This window comes from Micrasema longulum, unplaced genomic scaffold (genome assembly GCF_059751315.1).
Source record: "Micrasema longulum isolate JH-2025_06_02 unplaced genomic scaffold, ASM5975131v1 h1tg000488l, whole genome shotgun sequence".
In the NCBI taxonomy this organism is placed as follows: Eukaryota; Metazoa; Arthropoda; class Insecta; order Trichoptera; family Brachycentridae; genus Micrasema; species Micrasema longulum.
In genome coordinates this window covers 8,191-36,092 of record NW_028277685.1, presented here as the reverse complement: position 1 = coordinate 36,092, position 27,902 = coordinate 8,191, and the positions used below count along the sequence as shown (strand labels likewise).

Here is a 27,902-nt window from a genome sequence, read left to right as displayed (position 1 = left end):
AAATTTCTAAATATTACGAAATACTAAAAATACTAAATATTACGTTTATAAACAGCCGTAACAATCATAATGACCTTCATTTTCAAAGTCATATTTATAGCATTTTAACTTGGATATTCCTGGTACTCGCGGAATTTTTAATACTTCAAGACATAAATGTTCTCGTTTTCAGGTAATTCAAAATATTCATATTTTAAACCTCTGTGGAAAATGTATCTAATGTCACACGAATGAAATAATAATATCATTACCATCGTACTTTTTTGCTTACCTGTTAAAAAATATAATAAAATAATTTCTAATATGTCTTTATCATCGTAATATCTTGTTGTTTTACGCCGTAAACAAATCCATAGATTTACAGGGACGAAGGAGCATATGAAGCAAGTGAGGCTGAGCCTCACTAAGAAATCAATGCTATTCACCAGTACCTAATATGTATTTTAATTCGCATTATGAAGATAAAAAACTAGCAACCAATATAAAAATGCTCAAAGATGCCTACAAACATGATCCGTAAAAACATTTACGCATATTATACTTATCCTGAAAATCTGAGCTTCACTAGAAATTTGGTATCAAAGACACCACTGATAGATTACACTAAACGTATTCCTATGCGATGATGTCACATGTACCAAATTTAAACAGGGATTTAAAAATATACATATTTTAAAATTGTAATGCCTTCACAACAATTTATTTATTTCAAATTCAAGTTTTTATGTTATTTTATTTTAGAAGAAAAAAAAACACAATTTCTCCTTATATCAGAATGTTTTACTATTTGCAAGAAACATTTTTTATTTCAAAGACATGAGATTCTAATTGTGCCTTGATGAAAAATTATATTTTAAATACATGATCACTTCCGAACCCACTTCACTGGTTACTCAACAAGTAATAATACTTAAATGTATATCTACAAAGTAAAATGATTACTTACATCATTGGTTATAAATATTTAAAAAATTAACATATTTATTGTTACATTTCTACAAAATGGTAAAAAAAAGAATCAGAACACATGAATCACATCTCTATATACCTCAACATATAAAAATATATCTATTTACTAAGCCGGGGTGACTAAATCTAACGTAAGAATTTGAATTCATAGTTTTTAATGTCATAATGTAAACTGCGACACAAAAAAAACTTTAACATAATATACCAATATAAAAAACATTTTTTGGGAACTAAACTAAACCTTACATAACATATTTACATTTCAAATGGCAACTCCAACGTCAGCATTTTGTACTGCAAAACAATTGTTTAAAAAAACTATATTTCATCAACTAAATTAAGAGATTTTTTTCGGTTTTTATTTCTTCCGGATTTAGCTTCTGCGCTAATTTCTTTGGCCTTACACAATTCGTCTGTGATTTCGCAGTCTTCAAGATGGCCATTAAGTTTTTCGTGGCCATTTTTTTTAGAAACTATGTTGTCAATAACGAGATCATTTACCGGTGATTTGGCAGTGGAAGCATCGTTTATGTATGTGACCTTTTCGCTGAAGTGCACGCTATTGGACCGCGCCCGTTTCTTGACAGAATTGGAGATAGAAAGGTCTAGATCGTCTTTTATGGGGCATGTTAGACTTACGCGTTTTCTTTTGACCGTTTTTAAACTGTGATTTATATCGCCATTCAGTAATTCCGTATTTAAGTCTGGTATATTTTTCGTTTGGATATCATTGCAAATGTTTTGATTTGTATCACCGTCTTTAATTTGACTATCGTCACTTTTGATAATCTGACAATTAGTTTCTTGTATTTTTTCTTTATTTTCAACTTCACTCAATGCCTTCTTTATCTCTCTGACGTCGTTATCTATGTCATCCTTCTCTTCTACAACTGCGGGCACCGGCGTAGAGGATTTTCTTCTGTCTGTTTTGGGGGTTGATCTAACTTTCTTGGCGGATGAAGCCAGTGGAGAACTGGTCGGCGTGTTTTGTGGCTTTTTCTTCCGATGCCTTATTTTTTTCTTGACTTTAAGGTTTTTCGGTTTCTTGGGTGCCGGCTCATCCTGAAAAGAAAACAATTTTACAAAATTTATATTTGAAGCGCTTACTTTGTGGTTATTCATTATAATTTTAATTCAAATAAAACAGCTTTGTTGCCTGTTTCCATACCAAAAAATCTACAACCTTTGGTTTGACATTAAAATACAAAACCAGCATTTTATTTATTTATATGATTTTTCAACTAAGCATCAACGGTGTCGGGGTGTCTGAGGAATGTGATATGGAGAAATAAGGATATGCGTATTGATAGTAAGGTCAGAATATACAAGACGTGTGAGACCCATCATGACGTATGCAGTAAGCTGTTCTTACCAAAGGGTTACTCAGAACTGCTGAAATAAAGGTCTTAAGGTCCATTACGGGAAAAATGCTCTGAGACCGAGTCCGTAATGCAATAATTATATATAAGTGTGAAATAGAGGATATCGTGGGATAGAGCAGACCCAGACAAATATACTGGAGGGACCATGCTGGCAGGACGAGCAGCGACAGACTTGCGTAAATCCCATCTGGACAACGTCCGTTTGGAAGACCACCCGAGAGATGGAGGGACAGGTGGACCTCATCGTCTCAGGAGAACAACTTTCCGTAACACAAATCTCGGGATCACTTAAACTACGAAGAAGAAGAATATGATTATTTATGAACAAACCTGTTTTGGTTTTGCTCCTATGAAACCACCGCAGCGTTTAGCTCCACACAAACATCTCTTCTTGTCATCTCCGGCACAGACTAAATTATAGTTAAAGGTCACCTCTGTCCCCTGGAAAAGATAAGATAAATAAATAAAATAATTGAAGACCTCGTTCTAAAATCATAAAATGTCAAAAATTTTCCAAAACTATATTATTGGATTTTATTATATCTTCTTCTTTGCAGTCTCAATCCTGTGGATTGGTTTGCAGCAAACTCCTACATCTCGTCCTCCATTGGTCTCTATTTTCTGCAGCCCTCTTTAGCTCAACTTGCTCCAAATATTCCTGCCGGGGGCGCCCTCTATAATTTGTCCCCTCAGCCATACCCTCTATGATGTCATGCAAGAAATCCTTATGGCGCATAATGTGGCCGATCCATCGGGCTCGCCTCTCTGAGATGGTTTTGATTAGTTGCCTACCTTCTTCGATTCTGTTGAGAATCTCTTCATTAGTGATGTGGTCTCTCCAGCTAATTCCTAATATTTTTCTGTAGCACCACATCTCGAAGGCCTCTAGTCTTTTTTTATCTCTTTCGGTAAGGCACCAAATCTCACAACCGTACATCAATATGCTCCATACATATGTCTTGGCAAGTTACTTGCGGAGTTGGGTCCATAAAATCCTTATTTACAAATATTACTAAAAAAAATGTAGGTACCTCAAATTCACTGTTAAAAATACGGTGTTTTTGTGAAAAACAAAAATTCTCCACATCAAATCGTTTAAAAACAGCAATAGCCCACATCAATTTGTATGAATTAACAAAAATATCATTTATTTAGCATTTCTTCCACTATGTAGCAGTTCAAAGGTGTTCTGGGCCCCGATTACAATGGGAAGTTAACAGAGTTATCTTCGACTGTGTATAAAGAAAAACCGATATTTGTGTACGAAAATGAGTATATTTGCATGAACATTTCAAGTATCTTCGTCGGTAACCTATAATTGAACATGTTTAGAAGAAAAAATTGTATGCATATTCTACTTTTCATACAGATTTACTCTGTAGATATTAATCGGAGCCCTGGATATTCTTTTATATAAGGGTAGCAGTGCTTACTGAATATTTTTACAAAGCTGGTCAGCCAATGATTTATCAATATAGGATAAAAAAAAAACAGGCTCTTACAATCACATATTTTAATTGGAAATGAAAATATTCCATGTATTTTTTTTGTCAAACCTCGTACATATAAATGAGTGGATAATAATTGTACGTATTATGTACTACCTATCATAGTGCATTAAGAAAATAATAATAAATTGTTTGAAAATAAATAAACTTACAGCAGATATGTCCTCTAGAGCAAATAGACCGACTCTTGTATCACCGTTAACAGTCCATTTTTGAGTCTCGCAATTTGGTTCACAGGAATGATTCATAAACCTTGAAAAATAAATCAAAATTTATTTATGTCACGTTGTCAATTTGGTGTACCAAGAAAGTGCCTTATGGTACGATCAGGTGCAGGTGATATTTATGTGATTGATAAAAAGCGAACCACATTTAATAAACAGCTTAAAGAACAGAGAAGTGTTGTACATGTGCATACTCAGCATGTATTCAATACGTACCTAACTAATGACAAAAATAGACACACTCGATAGGTACCTTACTGAAAATATAGAAATACACTCAATAAGTACCTAACTAAAAATATAGATACTTCGATTGATACGGAAAATATAGAGATATATTCAATTGGTACCTAACAGAAAATAAATATACATTCAATTGGCACTGTATCGGACATCGATGCGCGTGCGGTAAAGGGACATAGAACGCGGCCTGTGATGCGGCGAACAGGCGCCGAACATTAAACATCGACACCAAGCCGAGCGGCCCTTTTGCGGGCTCCCAGTCGGAGGTGCTAGCTGCACGGGAAAAATCGTTGGAATGACCGCGGAGAGGCGGTCGAACTCCCCGGCCGCGACCGAAGCTTCCCGAGTGGCCGCCAGGGTGACAAATGGCGCTCGGACGAGAGTGTACGATACCCGTGTTTTACAGTATTATTTATATGTCAGGTTTTCATGCTTATTTTCGGCTAGGAGTCTCTATTTGTAATCTAACTAGCTGCCCCTTAAAAAAAGACGGCAAATTCTGTCACTCGCAGGGGCAGAAGTTAGAATATCGAGACCCTAGCCACATATTTGTATCGGGTTGCGGGAAATATCAGACAGTGTCCAATCCCATTGAAACTTGTGTCACCCTTTTTATCAGTATGCAGGATCTTTTCCTGTATCATTTGTACATTAATTAAGATACGGGGAAGAGGCCTACATACTCGTTTCATATGTGAAACACATCCCGAGGGAATTATCGAACTTCATAAGTATTAGAGTAGAAACAAAATATAAAATTGTCCAGCCAATGGGAGAGCGCGCTACGATATAAGCCGGGAAAGTCCGACCCTTTCTCGCTCTCCCTTGCGGCCTATGTATGCTGTCTCGTACCGTGCCCGACCGCGACACGGTACAAATTTGTTAGTAAAACCACTGTGTTTTTTGTAAATAAAAGTGTGTATTAATCAAGACTCTGTGTGTTTTATTGAATCAACGCCCTCTCCGCCTTCGATGTCGCCGCCTGCCCCTTTGAAGAATATCGCCGCAGACCCAGCCTGAAGAAAGGTACCTCACCCGAGATAGCCGGTCAAATAGCAGCTGCAGAATTACCCCTATCTACAGTTCAACTGTATGCACGGCGAGGTGTCGTGTATAGGCACCTAACTGAAAATATGGATACATTCTATTGAATTGCAGCCAGCCATAAAAAGGTGAAACTGAGATAATAGCACCTTTGTGAAAAGAGTGAATAAACAAATTTACACAACAGTTGGAATGGTTTTGACTTAAACAAATGATAAACAAGGAATATATAATTTTTTTTATACATTACAAACAAGAATTAAAGTTTGTATTTGACCAGTTTTAATGATTTTTAAAATTTGGTAATATTTCCTAGTGCTGTGGGTGTTTTTTGCAAATTGAGAAATGCCATTTTTGTGATGGACACCATTTTCAGAAGGTGATTAAAACAATTTTTTGTATGAAAACGGTCTGGCTGTTTTTAGCAGAACATATAATTGACCTTACTGCACCCGATAACATCAATATCTCATTTTTTCAAAATTGTGGACTCGCTGCTTTCCGCATAACTACGTTCAATTGGCACCTAACTGAAAATATAAATACATTCAATAGGTACCTAACTAGCAAAAACCAAGATGTGATTTTTCCACAACTTTGACTATGATGCTAAAAAATTTTTTTTTTAACAATGATATTATGTACCTTGCCACGTTTCCTTTTGGACCTGCGTCTATCATTCTATCCTTGTCCAGTGTTAGGAAATAGTAGTTTTCATCTCGAATCTCTTGTCTCCGCGCCATTCTTCTCTGAAACTCTGCCTCGTCTATCACTTCTCCCACGTACTCTATCACAAAGTCACCTAAAAATCAAAGTTGAATAGTGTGTTTTAAAAAGTGTAAAAATAGGGTTTTAAAGTAACACCACTTTTTACAAAAATTTAGAAATTGAATATTACCACATTACCCTTAATCAAAATGCATTAGGTACCTGTATTCGGAAAGCCTAAAACACTCTTTAAAAAAGCGTAAAAACGGGGTTATTCTACATAAACCATATTTTTTTTAATGTTATTATATCATTGTCGACTGTTTGTTTCTTTAAAATAAATAAATAACTTTTCTTCAGAAAAGTGTAACACATAAAGCGCATAAAAGTGAAAAATGAGGTATTAACACGTTAAATATAGTTTCATATAGATAATAATATAACAAGTTTCGGCTATTCAGAATTACCCGATGATGGGGATTCTATATTAACAGCTTGTGTTCTTATCAATATTAAGCTTGTGAGAGGCGTAAATAGAAAGTGCTTTATATATTGAGGTTTTACCTTTCTTGATATCAGTCAGCAACTTGAGCCCCCATCCTCTCTGGCTAGTCCTACCGGGAGCAATGGCTGGATACAGTCTTTTCTCGAAGGCCTGATTACAGCACCGCTCGGCGGCTGCACAGACCAGCGGAGAACATTCCGTCAGGAGCATTCTGGAAACAAAAATACAATTCTTACGCATACTTCAACACCTAAGCAGGGTTCACACGACGACAATACCTACACAAAGCATTAACTTTTCCCTTACTGTCCTAAAACACCCGCGCGTTACGGTGCTGTGTAGTCACTACACATTAAAAAATTAAGAGATTTAAAAGGGGAAAAATGAAATGTTGAACACAATCCGATTGTAGTTCAAATACACGAGCAATATCATGAATAATATTATTTCTTTCATACCAAGATGTATTGGAAATGTTGGAGGACTAAACAATAACAAAGCATTTTTTTCTGCAGACATTTTCAGTGGAAAAAATGCGCAGGAGCGACACGCGGCAGCGACCTTTACCTGTTAAGGCAGTCTGTATCCGAGGCGCATGGCCTTTCCATGGCCGGGTCGCAGTCGCAGCGCTGCGCTTTGGTGCGGTCCCCGCGCAGACCGACGCCGGCTCCGCCTACGACCCGGTTGACCTTCAGCTTGACGTACTGCGGCGGCAGCAGGCTCGCCGACAGTTCCCCCTCCTCCGAATCCCGCTGCTTCAGGCCTGAGAGAATTCAAAATATTAGATAATAGAGAAAGTCCAATGATGTAATGGTTGTTATAGATAGCTCGCTAAAAGTAACTCCGAAGGAAATATTGAAAATAAACTGCTTAAAGATTAGAGACGGGCATTTTGTTTTTTTTTATAAAAGTGGCAATAACAGTTGTTTCACAAATTAAGCTATTTTGTGAAGACAAAAAAAACATTGTAGTGCAGTGTGTGTGTTTGTCGGCCTCGTGGTGTAATGGTCAGCCTGCCATGCAAGAGGTCTCAGGTTCGATTCCCGACATGGTCGATATGAAATATTTATTTAAAAGGGTGTTTTCACACTAGAATATTACATAGTCCTTGGACTGGTACCTGAAGCGTAAGACTGATCATTTTACCTTCATCCTTCATGTAACAAAAATGATCAAGATACGCTGCTATTGGTGTACCAATGCAGTGCCCTTTGTGGTATATTTTTGTATTTTTTTAATAAATTGTTTACTATGCGAATTAGAACCATCCAAAAACCCTTAAAAGCGTCCATTTTTATCTGCTGTCTTCGGGCGTACGGTATACAAATAAAACTATTTTTGAAAAACTCAAAAGGTACCAACACAGAAAATATAATTCAAATACCCTTTAAAAAAAAACAAAAAAAATCAGTTCAGTTTTGAGGTGCGGAAAACGGGACAACGAAAAGTCTAGTTTGTCCATTTTACTTAGGCATAATCACTCCCGTAGTGCATTTGTCTTTTTCGCCCAGTATCGGGGAGGCAATTGCGAGAGAGTGACAGAAAAACAACGTTGGAATATTTATTCATCAAGGTTGTTTGGCATCGCATATCCTTCTTATAATAAATAGAGAAGTTTCTTTTAAACTTACTTTGGATGATGTCATAGGCTTTCTGCGCTTGCTTCACTGCTGTTAGGAATGTGTTGTCCACAGCTGACTTCTTACTAGAGGCGTGTCCAGTATCACCTACAAGCAAATATAACAAAATATAATCTAGTCATCGCTTACATACAGATCAGTATCACCTACAAGTAAAATATAACAAAATATAATCTAGTCATCACTTACATACAATACATAGACATGTTATTCCCTAACTAGCTGCATCTCAAATTCAGAAAAGATTGCGTTGCCTTTAACACTTAAATGCACTGTTTGAAACAAATTATTAATGTCGTAATAAAACTTTCTTTTTCATACAATTCTTTCTCTGTTTTTGATGTGTATTATTATTATCTTATCTCTTTCTGATATTAATTTATCAAATATTTTTGTGTACCGTATATTATATTATTTTTACATATATACTTACTGTTAACTAATTTTCATTATTTGTTTTTAACAATAATTTGTTGATACCGTTTTTTTATACTTATAAGTATATGAAAATGTATTTATTTTTTTGTTTGAATTCTTTACAATTTGCTTTTTAATTCAATTACTTTTATTATATCCATTGAATTTTTCTTTTCTTTTTTACTATGTAAAGTTTCACTTTTTATTTTGCAAGGCAGTATGCTTCTTATTGTTTCTAAATGTATACAAAAAAGCATTGTTTATCTTTTAAATTTTTACGCACTATGTTTGTAATTACCTGTATATTTTTTGTAAATGCCCCTTGGGCGTATTGTAAAATTAAATAAATAAATTAAATAAATAAATAAATAAATAAATAAATAAATATTTACGATAGAAAATAGTTTTGTCGAGATCATGAGTCAGATTATATAACGTTTGAGATGTGCGTGCACTGTAAGGTCTTATGTATATGTTTTTATCAAATAAATAATAGCCGTAATTTGAAAACATGTTTATTAACTTTACGAACCCTTTAAACATACATTGTGTTAATGACCATGAATACAATGTGTGTTCAGAAAATAACAGGAAATTTTTAATTTTGCAGAATCGGAGAGTCCGATTGTCAAATTTTTGTTGGTTGTTTTTATTTGTTTTAGCATCCTTCAGGGGCATGTTGTTATACATGCCCCTGAAGTGCTAAAATTTTCTGCTGAATTCATTGTGTACTTTGTCTATGGCAGCTGCTAAGGACAAACTTGTTCGGGGTGCTCGGCGATTTTTATCATTTTAATTTAATTTAACTGTTTTAGGTGTTTCAGAAGAGTAACCTGTTTTAAAACAGCAGTTAAATTTTTTTTAGCACCTTAAATGCTGACCAGGTACTTTTTTCCAAAGCATTACGCTCTGCTTCTTGGCCCATGACCGAAGCTCGTTACGAGGAGCACATTTGGACAACCAGGGCTCAGGGCCTATAAGGATTGTCTCAGATTTTATATTTTTTTTGCGTTATATATTTTTCTTGCGTTATATATTTATTATGTATTTTTAATTTGTTAAAAACATTTATCGCAGGAGGTGTATTAGCAGTTCACAATAGAGTCCCGGTGCCGACCCTTGTGAAATTAAGCGAAATATAGAGTTGGAAAAACAAGAATGAAAATAAGTTAAATGCTGTCAAAATGAGATCTCTCAGGCGAATGTATGCTAAACATATTGAAGTAGATATAGTAAATAACGTAAGTATACCCTGGATATACCATATATACCATACTCAATACTTACAGATGAAGATAGTGTTTGTTATCGCCCCCCAGAAAGAAAAGGGCATATCCGCTGACAGTAGCCTGCCCTTCATTTATTAATAATAGAAATTACGAAGACCGACCTTCCTGATAGGGGAAGACCCTCCCGCTGCTGACCCAGTAGTGATCGTAGTCGCCGAAGAAGCGGACGGCAAACTGGTTGGGGGCGTGCGGCATGCTGGCAATATTGGGGGGCACCTCGGAAGGGTGCAGCACCAGCGCCGGCCACCAGCGGTAGTGGCCCAGCTTCACCCACACGAGCTCCCCGTACAGGGGCAGTCGCCCCGTTTCGCAGTCCTCGCAGATATAACCGCCTGGAATGAAATAATTATAATTTATTTATATATACGCCCAGTGGACATTTTTTAGGGCGATACACATTATACATATAGAAGGAAAAAGTACGAGAATATAAGACGGAGCAAAATTGCACTAGGTGGAAATGGTAGCGGGAGAGAGATGTTTATAGTTGAATCCTGTTCAGTGATCGCATGAAAGAAGACACCTCAATAAGGTTCTATAATTTTCAGTATGAAAAAGTCACTTTTGTACAAGGTTTCTTGCTGGGATATTTAAATTTATAAAGTTCGGTAGTAGCAATGGAAAATCACACATTTTAAAATGTGCACACACACATCACCGCACACATTTATTTACAGTGCTCAATTGAGCACTACAAACGTGTCATGTTCACGATACCTAATAGGTGTTTTACTAACTAGAATGTACTGCAATTTTTATTCCATACATATATTTACATAGGTATATATTTTTTTTATTTAAAATTTTAAATTCGGAGCTTGATTGTTGTGAACTTCTGAATCTCGTTAACTTCAAAATGCCTAATCGAGTCACCAGAAGTACGGAGTTGTTTGCAACTACGAGTACATACGTAGCTACTAACTATGCGCGACACTCTCCGATTCCGCGTTTACATTCCTTAGCCAACAAATTTACTTGTGAAATAGACATTTTTAACACGACAATTATCCATTTTAAAACGTTCTTAAATGCACTGTTTGAAACTAATTATTAATATCGTAATAAAACTTTCTTTTTCATACAATTTTTTCTCTGTTTTTGATGTGCATTATTATTTATTAATGTATCAAATATTTTTGTGTATCAGATATTATGTTATTATCATATATATACTTACTGTTAACTAATTTTTATTATTTGTTTTTAACAATAATTTGTTAATACCATTTTTTTTATACGTATAAGTTTATGTAAATGTATATATTTTTTTGTTTAAATTCCTTACAAGTTATTTACAATTTGCGTTTTAATTCAATTACTTTTCTTATATCCATATATATATTTTTTCTTTTTTACTTTGTAAAGTTTCACTTTTTATTTTGCATAGCAGTATGTTTTTTATAGTTTCTACATGTATACAAAAAGCGCTGTTTATCTTTTAAATTTTTACTTACTATGTTTGTACTTACCTGTATATTTTTTGTAAATGCCCCTTGGGCGTATTGTAAAATTGAATAAATAAATAAAATAATTACAAAAATACACTTTAGAAAAATACATATTAAAATTAAGCTATAACATAAATTGGAAAAAATGCCCACAAAGACTTCAGCGTCTGAGCGTGGGCCTTTCCTTTTCTAATTATTAATAAGTTTATAGCATATAAATATGGTATGACATGACCATGAAAAGAAAAAAAAGAAAAACAAAATTAACATATGCTGATATTACGAAAACATGATTTATTTGCAGTATGCATTTTATTTTTAAATTAAAAAAAAAATTTTTTTAAAGAAGGTGTCTATCTGTTCCTTCCATGCTAATCCAAAACCTCAAACCTACTTTAAACTGTACCAGTGATTTAATATTTTGCAATTCCTTAGTTAGAAGATTGAAGGATCTTGAACCAACATGATCATGTTAAAATCTTGTGTTTATGTTTATGCAATTACAAAATAATATTACTTCATTACTAATAATTTTTGTCGGCCTCGTGGTGGAATGGTCAGCGCGTTTGCCTACCATGCAAGAAGTTTCGTATTGACAATATAAACAAAATATTTACATATTATAAATAAATAAATACATACCTTCTGGGGGTGATATTTTAAGGCACTCCGCGTGGAATGACGTTGGACAAGTTTCACAGCAGATCAGGGATCCACCCTTTGCACATATGAAGCACCACGATGTATTCACATGATATGGTATTTTACTCAATCTGAAATCATAATAATAGGGTATTTTCATAAATTGGGAATAATTCTAATTGTTCCGGGCGCACTGGAACGATGGAAGCCGCATTGAATATTATATAAATTGTTTGTGTTTGACTTTAATTTATAACTAATATTTAATAGTATAGGTCCTCGGTATATATGAAAGCCAAGGGCTGAATCCATAATAAAGGCGATTTGATCCACTTTCGGGTTCGGCCTTGGCTATACCGAGGAAAATATAGAATAGGAAAAGATTGAATAGTTTTATGTTGAATTTATAATTTTGTATATGTTTATTTTTATGTGTGTGCATACTGGCATACTGTCGACTAAACCCGCGCGTGGGCGGACAACGCTATAGACTAAGGTGGGGGAGGCCGGGCGGATGGTCGCCCGTACGGCTCACGTACACGGCGGCGGCCGCGCGCTCGGGCGTCGGGCAGTGCGCCGCGGGCGCTTTATAATGTGTAGACTTTGAAATAAACAGTTCGCTCAAGGCAGTTGTATTGTGTATTACTCTCCGCCCCCGCGCCGTCCGCTTCCCGCTGGACTTCCTGCTTCGTTTGGCTTCCGCCGTGACTGCCCTGACTGCGCTCGCCTCTTTGCACCAACAGGACCCGTTGGAAAGCCCTTTTCAGGGCTACTGAGGTTGACTTAGCGGTCAGTGCTTTCTCGGTGCGCCGGGCTCAGGCCCCCCATTTACGCCGGGTAGGCCGATTGAGTGGAACCAGGGAGACGAAGCCGCCACCCCCCCCCCGTAACGGGTCGGTTACATTTGGTCCTTCGAGATTCCGGATAGTCTACTGCCGCCTTCAATCATCATGCCGGTCGACCGTTTACCAGTGTCAACGCGCTCTACAACGCACAGCGTCCATTGGGTAAAACCATTGGGTATCGCTAACGACTCGGGCGAAACGTGCACCCGCGCCAACTTCCCGAGAGCTACTAAGTAGCCAGTACTGGACTACGTGACTGGACATGTAGTGGACGTGTAACGCCAGGCGTTATTGGTACACTGTGAGTATACTTTTGATGATATTTGTAATTTATCCCCGATTTCCGATAAAATGCTTTTTTGTGCCTAATAAGTACTTATTATTTAATAGCAAATTATTTCAGTCGATACGTAAATGTGTAATGGAGGAATACTGAAAATCTAAACCCAATATTTATTATATTTATAAAGATATTATAGTTATTAGACGCAATGTGTACTAGCTACACATCACCGGGGAGAGGGGGTTAAAATGGAAGATGTTGAAATGAAAAAATACCACCTGTGTACCTTATGGTAAATTTTAATTAATTAAAGTATTTTATGTGCATGTGAGTAAAACGAAGCTGAAAAAAATGGTCCCACCGAAAGGTTCTAGACTTAGTGGGTAATTAAAATGACATGCAGTTTAATATTATAATGAATTAACGCTGTTCTGCAGCACAGAAGGGAAAGGAAGAACAAAGTAAAAAAAAACTATTTATACTCACTTGGAATCACAATGCCTCGGGCACACAATAGTGGCAGCTGTGATGACTTTCGTTCCGGCGGGAACGCATTGCGTGAACGAGTGATACGTGGCCGGACACTTCACACAGCGAACCAGCTTGTCTCCTGAGAATCTGGTCCTGCAGCCTCTCGGATCGTCCGAGACACAAGTGTGGCAGACGTGGCGTGGACAGCTGACCGCCTCAACGTGAGGTTGAGACTTCTTCTGGTGTTTGGAGGGTCCCCCGGTGCTGTATTTGGTCTGCGGCCATATCCTCAAGCAAGCCACGTGGTAGAATTTATTGCAGTGAGGAACGCTGCATTTTTGACGCTCTTCCATTTCTGTTTTTGGACAAGTGATGGATCGGCAAATGAAACACGGAGGAATGTCGTACCTCTGGCAGTCGTTACATTTGAACGTGTCGACTTGAGGTTCTGTCGTGATATTGTTTTCCGGTGCGTTTCCGTGTTTATGTTTTCGCTCCGTTACATCGACAATTACGCACTCTCCCGCCCTCACACTGCCCCAATCGGCGTCTCCATCTGTGGAGGACGCCGACGACATATCAATATCCCGCAAGATTTCTGTCTGCATCATTTCTTGCATTTTTTTCTCTAACTGCGATTCGAAGTCCTCGGCGTTTGCGACAAAAGACAGAGGCAAATTACTTTCGTCGCTTTTTTTAGGGGAATGTTTGACTCTATGTTTACTTCGTGGACTTCTTTTTGTAGGGGATATTTCAATTTCTCCATTCATATGTGGTTGGATCACCATTGCCAAATCACTTTTGTCTTCGCTATTTTGATTGACAATAGATTCGGATATTGATTCGTCAATTTGACTATCATCTATTTGACTATCATCCCCACTATCGCAATCTGACATCACCTTGCTTACGTCATTATCGTCGTTATCGCCATTAACTTCAATTTTATTTTTCTTGTATGATTTACGTCCTCGTTTCTTCCTCTTTTTGGAACGTTTCCCTTCTTCGTTTTCTGTGGACGACGGCTCCAGCTGTTTCTTGACACAATCCAAATGAAACATTCCACCGCAAGGTCCTTTGCATTTGAGTAACCCGCTCGGCTTTTCGCAAATTTCGCAGACCTTTTCCTTGAATAAGCCTTTAAAAATACTCGGCTTTGTAACAGAAAGGGATGACATGTAATAATCAAATGGTTCTTCTACATCATCAGACTGTTCTACCTCTTGATGAGTTACCGACGCATCTGTTTTACCATCTATAAGAGTTTTACTCTCCTTTTCGGCTGCCTTACTCAATTTTTTAGTAGTTTTTAGGGGTTCATTTTTAGTTTCTATTGACTTTTCTTCCACTTTTGAAGCCTGTGTGGGTAACAATTTCAAAATGGTACTTGCCTTAATGGTATCTTCAATATCGGAAAGATCTGAATCATCTTCGGCGAAGTTGGATGTTGCCAACTTTTTCCTGGAAGATTTCTCTCTGACTACTGAGGGACTAGATGTTACATCATCGGAAACCTCCTTGTTTCTCTTTCTTTGCTTCTTCGGTTCGGAAGTTGGAGCTTCATCTCCCATTCCTTTAACTAAATAAAAATCATTCGTGTTCTTCGCATCATCAGTTTTGAGACTCTCTCCATATTGCCAAGTCTTGTAAAGATAGGAAAGTATATAGTCTTCTGTGAGATCGGGGTTTTCATCTAGAAGAGCGTCTCTTTTGAATTCCAGGAATTCTTGGAAATCTGGATCTTCATATTTTGAATGCACTTTTACAGCCTGGGGTATTATGGCTTTATCGATTGATTCATCCGTTTCACTTTTCACTACGAGCATTTCTGATCTAGTCGGAACTTCGGGAAGAGGAGTGACATTGGATTTACGCTTTCTCAATGTCGCTGTGCGAGGAGGCGTCGTATTGGGCTCCTTGACAATTTCTTGTACTGTAACTGTGGATTTGATACTGGGTTCTGATACTGGCACTTCACTTGTGGAGCAATTATCACCCTTGTCATTTTTTACAATGCTAACATTAGATTTAAAACTTACATCTATCATCTCAACATCTGTACCGAGGCCTGATTCCTCCACTTTTATTTCAGCGGGAATGGTTTCCTGTACTGACAAAGTATTGTCGGGGGAGTTCTTTTTCGGTGTTAAAATTTCCGGGGAGAGTTTTCTTTTCTTAAGTGGAATATGAGATTCACTGTCACGGTTTCCTTTAATTCTGTTCAAAGACAGGGACTTAGTTTTAGCAGACCTGAGTAGAGGACATTCTTCATTTTCAGGTGTGCCATTCAGTATGCTAGGAGTTAAATCAGTGTTTGCCTTTTCTGCGACAACCTTGGAAGAGGGAGGCGTTTTCAAAACTCTGGTTTCTTTCATTTTCTTTACGGGAGACACTGCGGGTTTTACATTTGCATTTTCCGGTTCTTTCTTGGTCGGTTGTTTAGCCTTTAGAAGCCACCGATCCATATGAGACTGAGTTTTAATCTTTGAAATGCCACTTTTTTCCGCTATATTATTTAAGCAATTATCAACGAGATTAACTATATCAGAATTTTCATTAATTGGTTTAGTAAGTTTTTCGTCTTTTATAATAACTGCCTCTTCAACATTGTCGCCGAATAGGGTGTCAAACAAAGATTCACTTAAAGATATTTCCGGATTCTTTTCTTTTTTTACTTTCGGTTTCTTTTCTATCTTTTTAGATATGTAATTAGTTTGAAGAAACATGGTGATAAAGAACTGTTCTCTGGTCTCCAGGGGCCTGCGAAGGAGCATTTCGGCCTCGGATACTCCGGTAAGCCATTTTGATTTTTTGTTTTCAGTGACATTGAAAGCGGCACAATACTTCGGATCCTTTTTTTTCATCTGAAATAAAAAAAGGTAATAAAAAAGGTAATATTATCATCAAAAACAAAAAAGATTTTACAGACCGCTTAGAAGTGTCATCCCCGTTCAAGAAGAAATCGACTTGATTAGAAGACACTGGGAAAATATTTTTGGGCGGACATTTCAACACAGATGGAAAACATCTATGAAAAAATAATATGAAAGTCGAGGCATTTACAGGGGTTATGATCTGCCGTTGGCTGGTTCTACTTTACGCAGTTTGTGATGTTATCTATTTTCCTATGAACATTCACCATGATTGAACATCCATATTTCTTTGACACCTCACATTACATACATCAATATTGTTATTTTTAATCAAATTTCTCTACTGAAATTCGTATTCCTGCTGAAATCGCTTTAGTGAAATTTTATCAACTACCTTTGGTATAAAATCTTCTCCTTATATTGCTTTTTCAAATTTTAAAGATTAACCTGTTATTCTTTCATTTTTCTCTGCTGCATTGACACGTTTTTTACTTTTAAACTACTTTTAATTACTTATATTGTATATGTAAATAAAATCAATATATTCCTACTCTTACTTTAATGTGTCATTAATTTTGAAGATGTTTTTTAAATTGACTTAAATTTATTGTCTTGTATTATTTAATTTAAAGATTCTTCTCATCGTTTCTTAGAATCTCATAAAATATGTATGTGTATATTTATGTTTTTCCTTTTTGAAAATGTTTCTTTTTAAAAAGTTTTTTTTTTATGTCTGAGCATATTTTTCACTCTTGATTTTAATTCTTCCCTTTTAATTACTTTTACAAAAAAAAATCTTCATTTTTAATACTATTTCTATTTGTAAATACTAATTACAAACTTTTAAATAACTTTTTTTACATTATTTTTAATTTTTAAAAAACTTCCATTTCTGTTTTTTTTTCCTTCTCTATTTTGTACTTTCATTGGTAACCTTACATATAATTATTATATAATATGGAAACTTCACTGGTCCATTAGAGTTAAGTCTAACTGTGTAAAATATAAAACTATGTAACCGTACTGTATGTTTCCTGAATAAAAAAAACCTTATTATTGTTAAGTAATAGAACTAAAAAAATTTTTTAGCATTTTTCGAAAAATATTTCATTTTTGTTTTTGAACTGAACCTCCTAAAGCCGTAGCGGGAAACTTATGACATGCGCGTCAGTGGTGACACATCAATATATTTTGGGTGACAGTTCACTAAAAATCTATCAATGCCTTCGCTCACAATATTTCCATCGTACTTTTGTGAGACTTTATTCTAGGAGTTGAATAATATTAAAACAAGTCAAAGAAACCGACTGACTGATGAAGTTTGTAACGCTTTCTTGAGTTTAAAATGTACAAAATACCAACCTTTAATTGAAGATTTAGCTATTTCAATTCAGCAAAAAAGTCACCAACGAAAATAACTATTTGTTTTTGCTTTTTAATAATAATAAATAAAAAGTTCATAAACAGCACTCTTTCATTTACTAGGGCTGCAAAAAATATTCATATTCCTACGGCACCCTGGTCAAACCAGTTTTTACAGAATTTTGAGACACTGATATCACTGTACTAAAGAATCAAATTAGTAAAATAACCAAACTAATATTTAAAAAAACAAATAGGTGAGATTTTAATATGACTATGGTGAGAGAGAGATAAAACTGGTTATTGATCACAGCCAATGACAGGTCATAAGCCGTAATAAATGTCTAGACTTCCATATTACCTTCTCCATAAAGTGTTTCATAACTATTAAAAGATCTGTAGCAATCTGTACAAGACTATTGCGTTGGCAAGAAGGTTTATAACTTTTCGCCAGAATCAGTGTTGCCAAGTTGCGGAAGGTGTTGACCTCGCTCTTTCATGACATTGGTCGTAGGGAGTCAGAAAGACTGATGCATGCCGTGGATTGGAGATGCTTACTAAATGTTAAAAATAAAATATAAAAAAAGGAATAATTTTTTTTAAATATTTGTACAAACGGCAATCATGAAGTTTCGCATTATATATTAAATAAATTGTCTATGTTTTATGAATGTATGTATGTGTATGTACATGTGTGTGTGTGTGTGTGTGTGTGTGTGTGTGTGTGTGTGTGTGTGTGTGTGTGTGTGTATGTATGTGTGTATGTGTGTGTATATGTATATATACAGGGTGTTCTTTAAACCCTGTCACATCCGAAACCATCAGTATGGGCAAGAAGACATATTAGCATATTTAAAAAAATATATAGAATGAAGAAATTTTTTTAAATAAAATATTTTTAAAAAAACAATTTGTTTCTTACTTCTGCAGGGGAGAAGCGAAGGGGGCGCGGCCGCCTGGTTGGCCGTGTATCAGACTCCCCCCTCTCCCCTTCTCATTTCTCCTCTGCAGAAGTAAAGAACCATTTGTTTTTTTTAATGCATTTTGAAAAAAAAATTTTTGTTCTAAAATTTTATTTTGATGTACCAATATGTCTTCTTGCTCATACTGATCATCGTGGTTTTGGATGTGACAGGGTTTAAAGAACATCCTGTATATATGTGTATGTATGTATATGTATCAAAATGTGTATACGAGTAAGTTTATATTTTATTAGTCTGTGCTTTCTATTAACTTGTAAACCATTTGATGTATTAAAATGTAATTGCCTAGCTTGGAACGGGGTGTGTACCTTGTTAGCTGGGCAAAGTGAATAAAAAATTGTAATTATGATAAAATGTACAAATAAATAAAAATAAAATAAATAAAGTAAGAAAACTTACTTCCGACGTCAATTCTATTTTGGTTGTGTTGAAATGGTCCAGGCCTTCAAATTTCATCAGGAAGTTAGAAAGCAACCAACTTCTCCTGCCGCAGTCAGCGAAGAATGTAACGTGCAACATCTCCACAGGAACTAGTGATCGACCGTGAACTGAAACGTTTCACGCTATATTAAAGTTTACTGAAAACTATTAAGGCACGTTAAAACAAAGACGGCATCCTCAACTTTTTCCGTTTGGAGTAATATGCAATAAATGTTTTTTTAGTACTTTTCGCAGACTGCGAGAATAATTTATTATTTTAGTTATGAATGATTGACTCGTTTGAAATTAACAGATAATTTTAGTGTTTTTTGGTTTTTGTTCTGTAACGTAAAGGAGACTGCCGTTGTAGTTACGAAACTAAAAACATTGAGTCAAAATGTATGAGATAAGGCCATTTATGCTCAGAAACCTATTCAGTTGTCAACAGTATTTTTGTTTCTCTGTCCATCACAATGTCTAACTCATTTCAGAACAATGGTAAAGATTGTTGTCTTTATTTTTAATTATTTAAAATACGGTTTTTCCGTGATACCAAAGCTCGTATTACACGAGTCAGAGAATGAAATCTTGGGCCATTTTGTTCTGTTTTCATTTATTTTATTTTATTTATTTGGATGACCAACAGCTATAATTATTTTATATATATATGTATATATATAACAAAACAAATAACAAATAAGCCAATTACAGGTTTTCACAAGTAGCATCACAGTAAGTTAAAAAAGATTCTCGAACATAAAATGAATGGTGATTTAATGTAAATTCAAAAGAAAAGAAAAAATACTACGAATTATTTTGGAAGCAAACGCCGTAGGTCATTAAGATTATTTGCAAATAAATCTATGATAAATGATTTAATTATTACATTAAAATTATTAAAAGTTCGCCATAAATATGAATTTTGCCTATAATTAGATGAAACAAGAGGTATGTGAAGAAGAGGGTTATTTCTTAAAACTTTGGAAGGAACATTGATAGAAAGTTTGCAAAGTAGTTCAGGACAGTCGATTGAACCAGAGGCAATTTTAAACGGAACAGTTTCTGAGACTGAAAATTGTGTGAAAACACTACAGTAATTATTATGCTACAGTATTCTCCTCATATTTTAACAGTCAAATGAGCAAATGCCACAAAAAATACTGGCCATTAAAAGGACAATATTACATTACGTTACAATCAATGAAAAAAAGTGTTTATTTTAGTTCTCCTGGGAAACGTCTGATTAAGGTGATTCTGAAGGAAAATATGAAACTAATTATTCATAGAGAGCACTTTTATATTTTTTTATTGAAAAATGCCATTTTTAAGTTTATTTTTAATGGAAATTTTACAAAACTTGGTTTGCGGAAACTTTACACTATATTGATTGTAACAAATACCACAATATAATTTAGGTCCTTTTCACAAAATGGTGTACAAAAAAAATGTAAATGTCATCAGCGCCATAATAGCTAACGGGCAGTTTCATTGGGTCAAATCTTGCACACGATCTTGTACCATTTTCTGACAAGTGTAATACGGGCTTAAGGGATGTGCGAACTCCCAGACTTAATCCACAAAATGTCAATTTAATTTTATATTTCCAATTTGCGTTATTATTATTAACCAAAATATTACAACTTTGGAGTAAATCGTCAACAAGTTTCAAACAAATTGCTCGTTATTAGAAAACGGGAACCAAGTTTTGGTATAGTGAGGTTCGAACCCCGGACCTCTTATTGTGACACTAGCTAGTAGCCTCTGAATGACAATCCGCTTTTATTTATGTTTTATTTAATTATTTCATAAGAACTAATAATAATAAAAACATTTGATTGACATCACATAAAACATCAAAATTGATCAAGATCAAATTAAAAATATATTGATTACAAATATTTTGAGGCTAACTATTTTTATTACTTCGAGTAGAGTAAAATTGAGTTGAGTCTTTCGATGACCTTAGATGCGCACTTGGTCTAATTTGGTTAAACTGTGACATGCGTAACACATTTTGTAAATTTTACATAAAACTGTAAAATGTCATTTTAAAAATATTTTTATTTTATTCAAATAAACGACACTTGGCACCTTTTATATATTAGGTAAAAAATAAATTTACATTCAAGAAGTAGAGTTAAGTTATAATGTTATAAGTAAAATATAGCATTTTAAAATAGATTAATACTAACAGTTATTTGCAAATATTTGTGATTAACAAGGATCACGAAGACCAGGAAGGCCTAAAATGCAATTGATGGACTGCATCAGTGCAGATACGACAATGTTGGAAGCGAGGAACTGGAGAGGAAGGGCAGCAGACCGGCAAGAGTGGAGGAGACTCCAGGATGCAGCCAAAGCCCGCCCAGGGCTATAGAGCTTATGATGATGATGATATACCAAATAGTCAAAATACCGAACTTTGCCAAATCGACATGCACAGAAAAATTACCCGAATGGAAGATAATTAACGTTTACATACTTCATTGTACAATAATTTAAAACCCTTGTACCATGAGTTTAGAGACTGGTACTCTCCTCATGGGATTATCATTTTTTAATCTCTGGTTTCATACATACATCATTGTTGGTTAAGGGCCGGTTTTATAAACATCCATTAGTGAGCTTTATACCATTTATAGCTATATTCCTTAAAATATAGCTTGATTAAGCTGACAGCTGCCAAACTAATGTCAATAGTGATGGGAAATTACTGATCACTGATCATGTACCGATCAAATCGATTTTATCAGTTTTTTTTAAACTATGTTTCTGAGAATTTATATAAATACGCAAAAACAAGCCTATTTTAGTGTGTTTAATACAATTATTCACCAAAAAATAAGACATTTATAATTTTTTTTAAATTATTTATTCGATCAATTTGTCCCATCCCTAGCGTTTTTGCAAAATGATGTAACCTTGTAAGAACATTGTTAATAGTTAGGCTTATTTTTTATTTTTTTAGTTTTAAAGCTGATTTTATATATTTATGTTAGTTTATATGTCAAGCATTGTATTAAAAAAATAAATTAACATACTAGATACAAATGATTTTTCGTGTCAATATAAATCACTCCTTAAACGTTACTACAAAGTTATGTCGTCACTTTTGCTGACAACTGTCATTCAAATCAAGCTATATTTTAAGGACTATAATATTTTGTATAAAGGACGATTATAAAAAATTTTAGTGTTAAGAGTCGTTTAAATAACGATAAAATGATAATCACCCGATTTTTACTGGTTAAATGCATTACGATCTGTTATCTTCGGCACTGATGCCGTATTTGACACTGACAGAAGTTTTGACACATTTTTATTTAATCATTTCTTTCGTTCTCCACTTAATTCATTAGCGATATGTGAATATTCATTATTTATTAACAGGGTATTTTCACAAGTCGGGAATAACGTTAAAAATATAATACATGTTAAAAGCAACTTTTTACAATTCTAATGATATAACTATCAATGTATTCAAAACAGGTTTTCAATTATAATTTTCGGGTTTAAAAACGAGCACATACAAAACGGCTCGCAGTTAACACCACGTCCTTTTGACGTCACGCGTTATGACCGTCGACCGCGCTTCTAATAAACATTGCGTACAAGTTTGGCGCCAAAATGTTATACGTGCCGTTTGTCCCACGGGGCGCGTAACATATTGTTTTCGGATAATTCAAAATAAGCATATTTTGAACCTATTTAGAAAATTTATCAGCATATTTAATTGCAATTTTTTGCTTATTTAAAAAAATTTTAAATGTATAAATACCATATTACCATTCAAATATATTTTACTCCGCGTTATATTAGACAAAGATTATACATGTATAAGTTAGTATGTAGCATACAAACAACATAAAAACAAGCCGAATGTCATTGACCTACTAGCGATCTTGAATATTTTCATACTTTACATATTGCCATTTGGAATATTGTTGCATTATTTTTCTGTGATTGTTATTTTTTTTAAATAGTTAAAAATGGTAAAGTATTGTAATTAAAATCCAAAACACAGCAATAACAGATAGTCATTTATACACAATCGACAAAAAAACATACAAATCACGACACAAATTTGAATTTTGATTTATTTATCTGACATTGCATAGAAATAAAAATAATACAGTTACTATTATATTTTTTTTGCTTATTCAATAATAATACTAATAAAAACTATACTTAAGAGGATACCTCAGTCTCACATCCAAACCATCCAATTTTATAATAAAATATATGTATATTAGTCTAATATTACAATAATATTAGGCGGCCTCCGTGGTGTAGCGGTCAAGACACTTGACTCACGCACGGAAGGTTCCGGGTTCGAATCCCGGTGAGAACACAAAAACTTAATGTGATTTTTCTCAAGCCTGGGTATTCACCACTGTAATTGGGCCTCCTGACCTGTTGTGGTGCAAAAAAAAAAATGAATAAAAAATAATAATTAAGGTTCGGTTTATAAACAATCTATTAAATTAACATATTACAACAGAGATGAAGAACATTAAGGAGAAGGTAATATAGGAGTCCAGGCATCTACAGGGCTTATGACCTGTCAATGGCTGGTTTAAGTGGCCACTTTACACACTGTGTAACATTCACCATTCTGCCTATATTTGAACATCTATATTCCTTCAATTCTTTCATCTGTTGATGTTTGTGAAGTTAAAGAGCTGAAACCTTTATTTATGCGGGTGAGATTCATCTAATTGAATTATTTCACCTACATACTAGGCAACGCCTGAAAATATTATTTTTTTCAATTTCTATACTTCTTCATGGACCAGGTAATTTATCAACAATATTTTGAGTTTGTCCAAATTTTTGTAGACATTGACAGGTCATAAGCCCTGTAGATGCCTGGACTTCTATATTACCTTCTCTTAAATGTTCTTCATCTCTATTGTAATATGTTAATATAAACAGCTCCCCAGGGAGTTGAATCCAGTCCTTGTCTACAAAAATTTGGACAAACTCAAAATATTGTTAATCTATTAAATGTTCGTTGGTCGTGTGGTGTAATGGTCAGCGCATTTGCTTACAATGCAAAAGGTCTCGGGTTCAATTTCCGACATGGTTAATATAAAATATTTATTTAAAAGGGTGTTTTCACACTGGAATATTACATAGTCCTCGGACTGGTTTCTGAAATGTAAGACTGATCACCTTACCTTCATGTAACAAAAAGGAAAGGGAATGATGATGATGAAATGTTCATCAGCACGACGAACTGTTGACCGTTCGTAACGAGATCTGACAGTTGTGTGTTTTATGAACCAATTTTGCTGTCTTTAATCTTATTTTCTATCTGTCGAGTGCAAATATTTTGGATTTAATAAAAAATAAAATCGGGTTGTAGTCCCGTGGCTATTGTCTCGGACTCGCGGCTCAAAGGTCCGTGGTTCGGATCCCACTCTACCCCAACTTGATCCCATTTTTTAATAGTGAATTATTTACAACTCGTTGAAAATGGCCCTCAAAATTAAATATTTGGGTAAATCATAAGAACGCAAATATTTATTTAAAAAAAAATTAAAAAACTGAAAAAACATGTTTTTTTGGCATTTTGAAACAAGTAAAGCAATACCGCTTATATCCCTAAATCCAATACAGCGTTATAAGACGTACTCGATTAGTGTAAAGGCGATACCACAAATACGCCATACATAACATCCAGTTTGACTGCCACAATCAACTTCGTACAGATGCCAAGTAGAAAAAAAAGATTTTCAAATATAAATCAACAACACAAAATAATCTGCATTTAAATTTATTTTTCATCTTTTTTACGAAATTTCAAGGTTTTTTTTATCCCTCCTGAACATTTTGAAAAATGGTTCATCCGCTTTATTGAACTTACATAGAAGATATATTATATTACGTTCATTAATTACAATACTTGTAAATTTTAACAATTTCGAAAAAATACAACTAAATATGGATAACTTAGACGACCACTGTTATAAAAATTCATTTTGCAGCTACAGCGCGCATAAACGGTTAGGATTCTTACAATAATTTAATAAAAGTGGTCGATACAACCTTATAAACAAATGGTTTTTTTTCACATGTGTATACAAATTAATAATTTCAAAAATAAACAATCCCTTGACACGCGACACCCCAGCCCCAGTAAGGGAACATTATTTTTTAATAAAAAATATAAATATAAAAATTGTAAAAGAATAAATCAATAAAACATATACATAATGAGCATCAAAAAAATATTAAATAATCAATATGAAACTTACTTTTCCTTCTGACAAATCTGGAACAAACCGGATCTCTCGTAATCAAGCAAGGCCAGAAGGGATGAGAGCCGACACGGGCCCATGCTAAGTCTCCTAACTTCCACTTGCAATTAGCTTCATCTTTAATAACACTCAAATCACACACAATCACACTATTTACTTCAACGGGAGGGATATTCTCTACCTTGGGTGAAGTATCAAGTTCTTTTCTTTCCGGAACTTTCTTCGCCCTCGCCTTGTAAACTTTATGCTCCTTGGGCGATTTTTCTTTTTTTAAATATAAAAACTGTTTGGTTTTTTTCATAACACCGGTGGATAGGTTAAATTCTTTGGGGGGGCTTGCTGATTGAGGAAGAGATTCTGCCGGATATAAAGGTTGCGATTTTACCGGCGAGAATATATTCATCATCAAAGAGAAGGTGTCTTCTTTTTCCAACTGTTTTCGTTGTATAAGATCTTTCCGGACGTACACTTTTAAAGGGGCTTTCGTAGGACTATCATTCCACGGAGTGTGAAGTATTTTTGTTTCTACAGTAGGCGTGTATTCATCACGAGGCGAGATAATTTTAACCGGTGTACGAGTTGTATTTAACTGCGGCGAAATGTGTTTAACAGGTGTGGACTGCATTTTACATGGTGATTTGACAGGAGATGTAATCGGAGAATCCTTTTTTATCTTGTTAATTGATTTGTTAGGAGATTTTGAAGGTGATTTAGGCGATTTTGAAGATTTTGAGTTCAAGTGAATAGCTATGTCCGTAGGATAAAAATCCGCGATGGTCTTTTGTTTCCTAGCTCTCCCATAACGACTGGTATTTGGAGGGCTTATTCCATTTGATGGAGAACTATCGTACGTTGTTATTTTAGAAGTCAAATTTGTCTCTAACTCCCTTTCCAGCTGAGATTTTTTAACGTTTTTGCGTTTTGTATTCGCCGGTTCGTCTTTTACATCTTCTAATAATGATGGTTCAGATATTGACCGGTTAAGTGTGACTGTTGCATCAGACACATCTGAAATAATATTTTCTCTTTCAGTTGACTCGTCTACACTATTGTTAACCGGTGTATTCTGATTTTCAGTAGCCATGGTTGACATCAAATCATTCTCAGTTAAAATGTTTATAGGTTTTCTTCAGTTGATTTTTTTATGAAAATGTGGAGATTTACTTAATCCCTGAAATAATAATACAAGTTATAGCGACATTATAAACTGGGCCGTGTACATTAGATATGTAAATGTCTAAAAATAAACTCGAGATGCATTATAAAAGGCAATATAATTGATAATCTGACGAAATACGAGACAGCAAATTCATACTAAAAATGGAACAAAAAAATGTAAGATTTCATATTAAAATGTTATAAATAACATAAATCTGCGCAGCTGAACTAATAATTTATTTATCAGACTCGACCGCACCTGTTTATCTACGAGAAATAAGACACAACGCGCCTAAAACGACAGACAAACAAAATGGGAGATCAGATGAACTATTGTTATGCCATAGGATACGAAAATAGGAACAAAAAAATTACATTATATCGCCGTGGAGAAGGCTTAAAATTAAACACAATATTTTTTTAGACTCCCGAAACACAATGGAAAGAGAATCTGCGCAATATTTAATCGCTTTTCTCGTATCCGCAAAAATAATTGCTAAAAACTTTCTACGAAATCACACTCACTCACTGTACGTACTGCACGCCATGAGAACAAAAATTTTCGAGCGAGATTTTAGCGATGATATAATTAGATATGCCTGCAATAACGAAACTTACCTGCGTTTCACTTGTCGATTTATGAAAAAATGTATAACAGGGAAGGAAATTCGACGTCAATTCGCGACATTAAACAAAATTAAGTTCAAACGTTCAATGACACAAGCACGAACAAACGGCGGCTCATCGGCCATCAGCATTTACCGAGCTGTTTTACCGACATTCCGTTATTCGTCTTTCCCGCCAACTTTTTAGATTTTAATGACATTCCTTTCAGATATTTTTTTAGAAATACCCTTAGTTATACAACTGTTTGAAAATACACAACATTTCACAAAATAACCCTTTCTTAAATCCAAATATACAGTAACAGATACTTTTGTTTTTTTTATATTGCACAAAATAGTAAGGTTATGTGCCCTAATTTTTTTTTTATTTTACAGAATTCATGACAATCGAGAAATACAAATATGAATGTCTCATATAGTTGGTTCCATTTTTCACGTGCAAGTACATTTCGAACATGTTCTCCTATTTTTGTATTACATTTACAAATGTGGCTTTTAAATTGTATTCATAATAATTTTAAATTTATAGATTTCTACTTTATCAAATAAAAATTATATTTTATTCGTAATATGCATAGGTGGCGGTAGTATATCAAAAC

General features: G+C 34.6%; 1 protein-coding gene across 1 annotated transcript; it reads right to left on the bottom strand.

Moving 5' to 3' along the window:
• Positions 1-758: 758 nt before the first annotated feature.
• Positions 759-27,870, bottom strand: LOC148281173 (uncharacterized). Its single transcript, XM_088227129.1, has 13 exons — positions 27,296-27,870; positions 25,517-26,690; positions 19,236-19,384; positions 13,634-16,482; positions 12,020-12,150; positions 10,031-10,261; positions 8,215-8,310; positions 7,151-7,346; positions 6,643-6,794; positions 6,016-6,172; positions 4,012-4,111; positions 2,682-2,792; positions 759-2,031 (listed from the first exon to the last, which is right to left on the bottom strand). The coding sequence occupies exons 2-13, from the start codon at positions 26,610-26,612 to the stop codon at positions 1,288-1,290; spliced, it is 6,012 nt and encodes a 2,003-aa protein (XP_088083255.1). The 5' UTR covers positions 26,613-26,690; positions 27,296-27,870; the 3' UTR covers positions 759-1,287.
• Between the last annotated feature and the right edge of the window lie 32 nt (positions 27,871-27,902).

What these genes read in the sequence shown, in the direction of transcription:
- LOC148281173 (XM_088227129.1), bottom strand. Translation starts at nt 26,612, where the DNA reads ATGTCAACCATGGCTACTGAAAATCAGAATACACCGGTTAACAATAGT. An exon ending in AAATAGAATTGACGTCGGAA is followed by an intron (nt 16,483 to 19,235) that starts GTAAGTTTTCTT and finishes TTTTTATTTCAG; the next exon opens with ATGAAAAAAAAGGATCCGAA. An exon ending in TAGGAGCAAAACCAAAACAG is followed by an intron (nt 2,032 to 2,681) that starts GTTTGTTCATAA and finishes TTTTCTTTTCAG; the next exon opens with GATGAGCCGGCACCCAAGAA.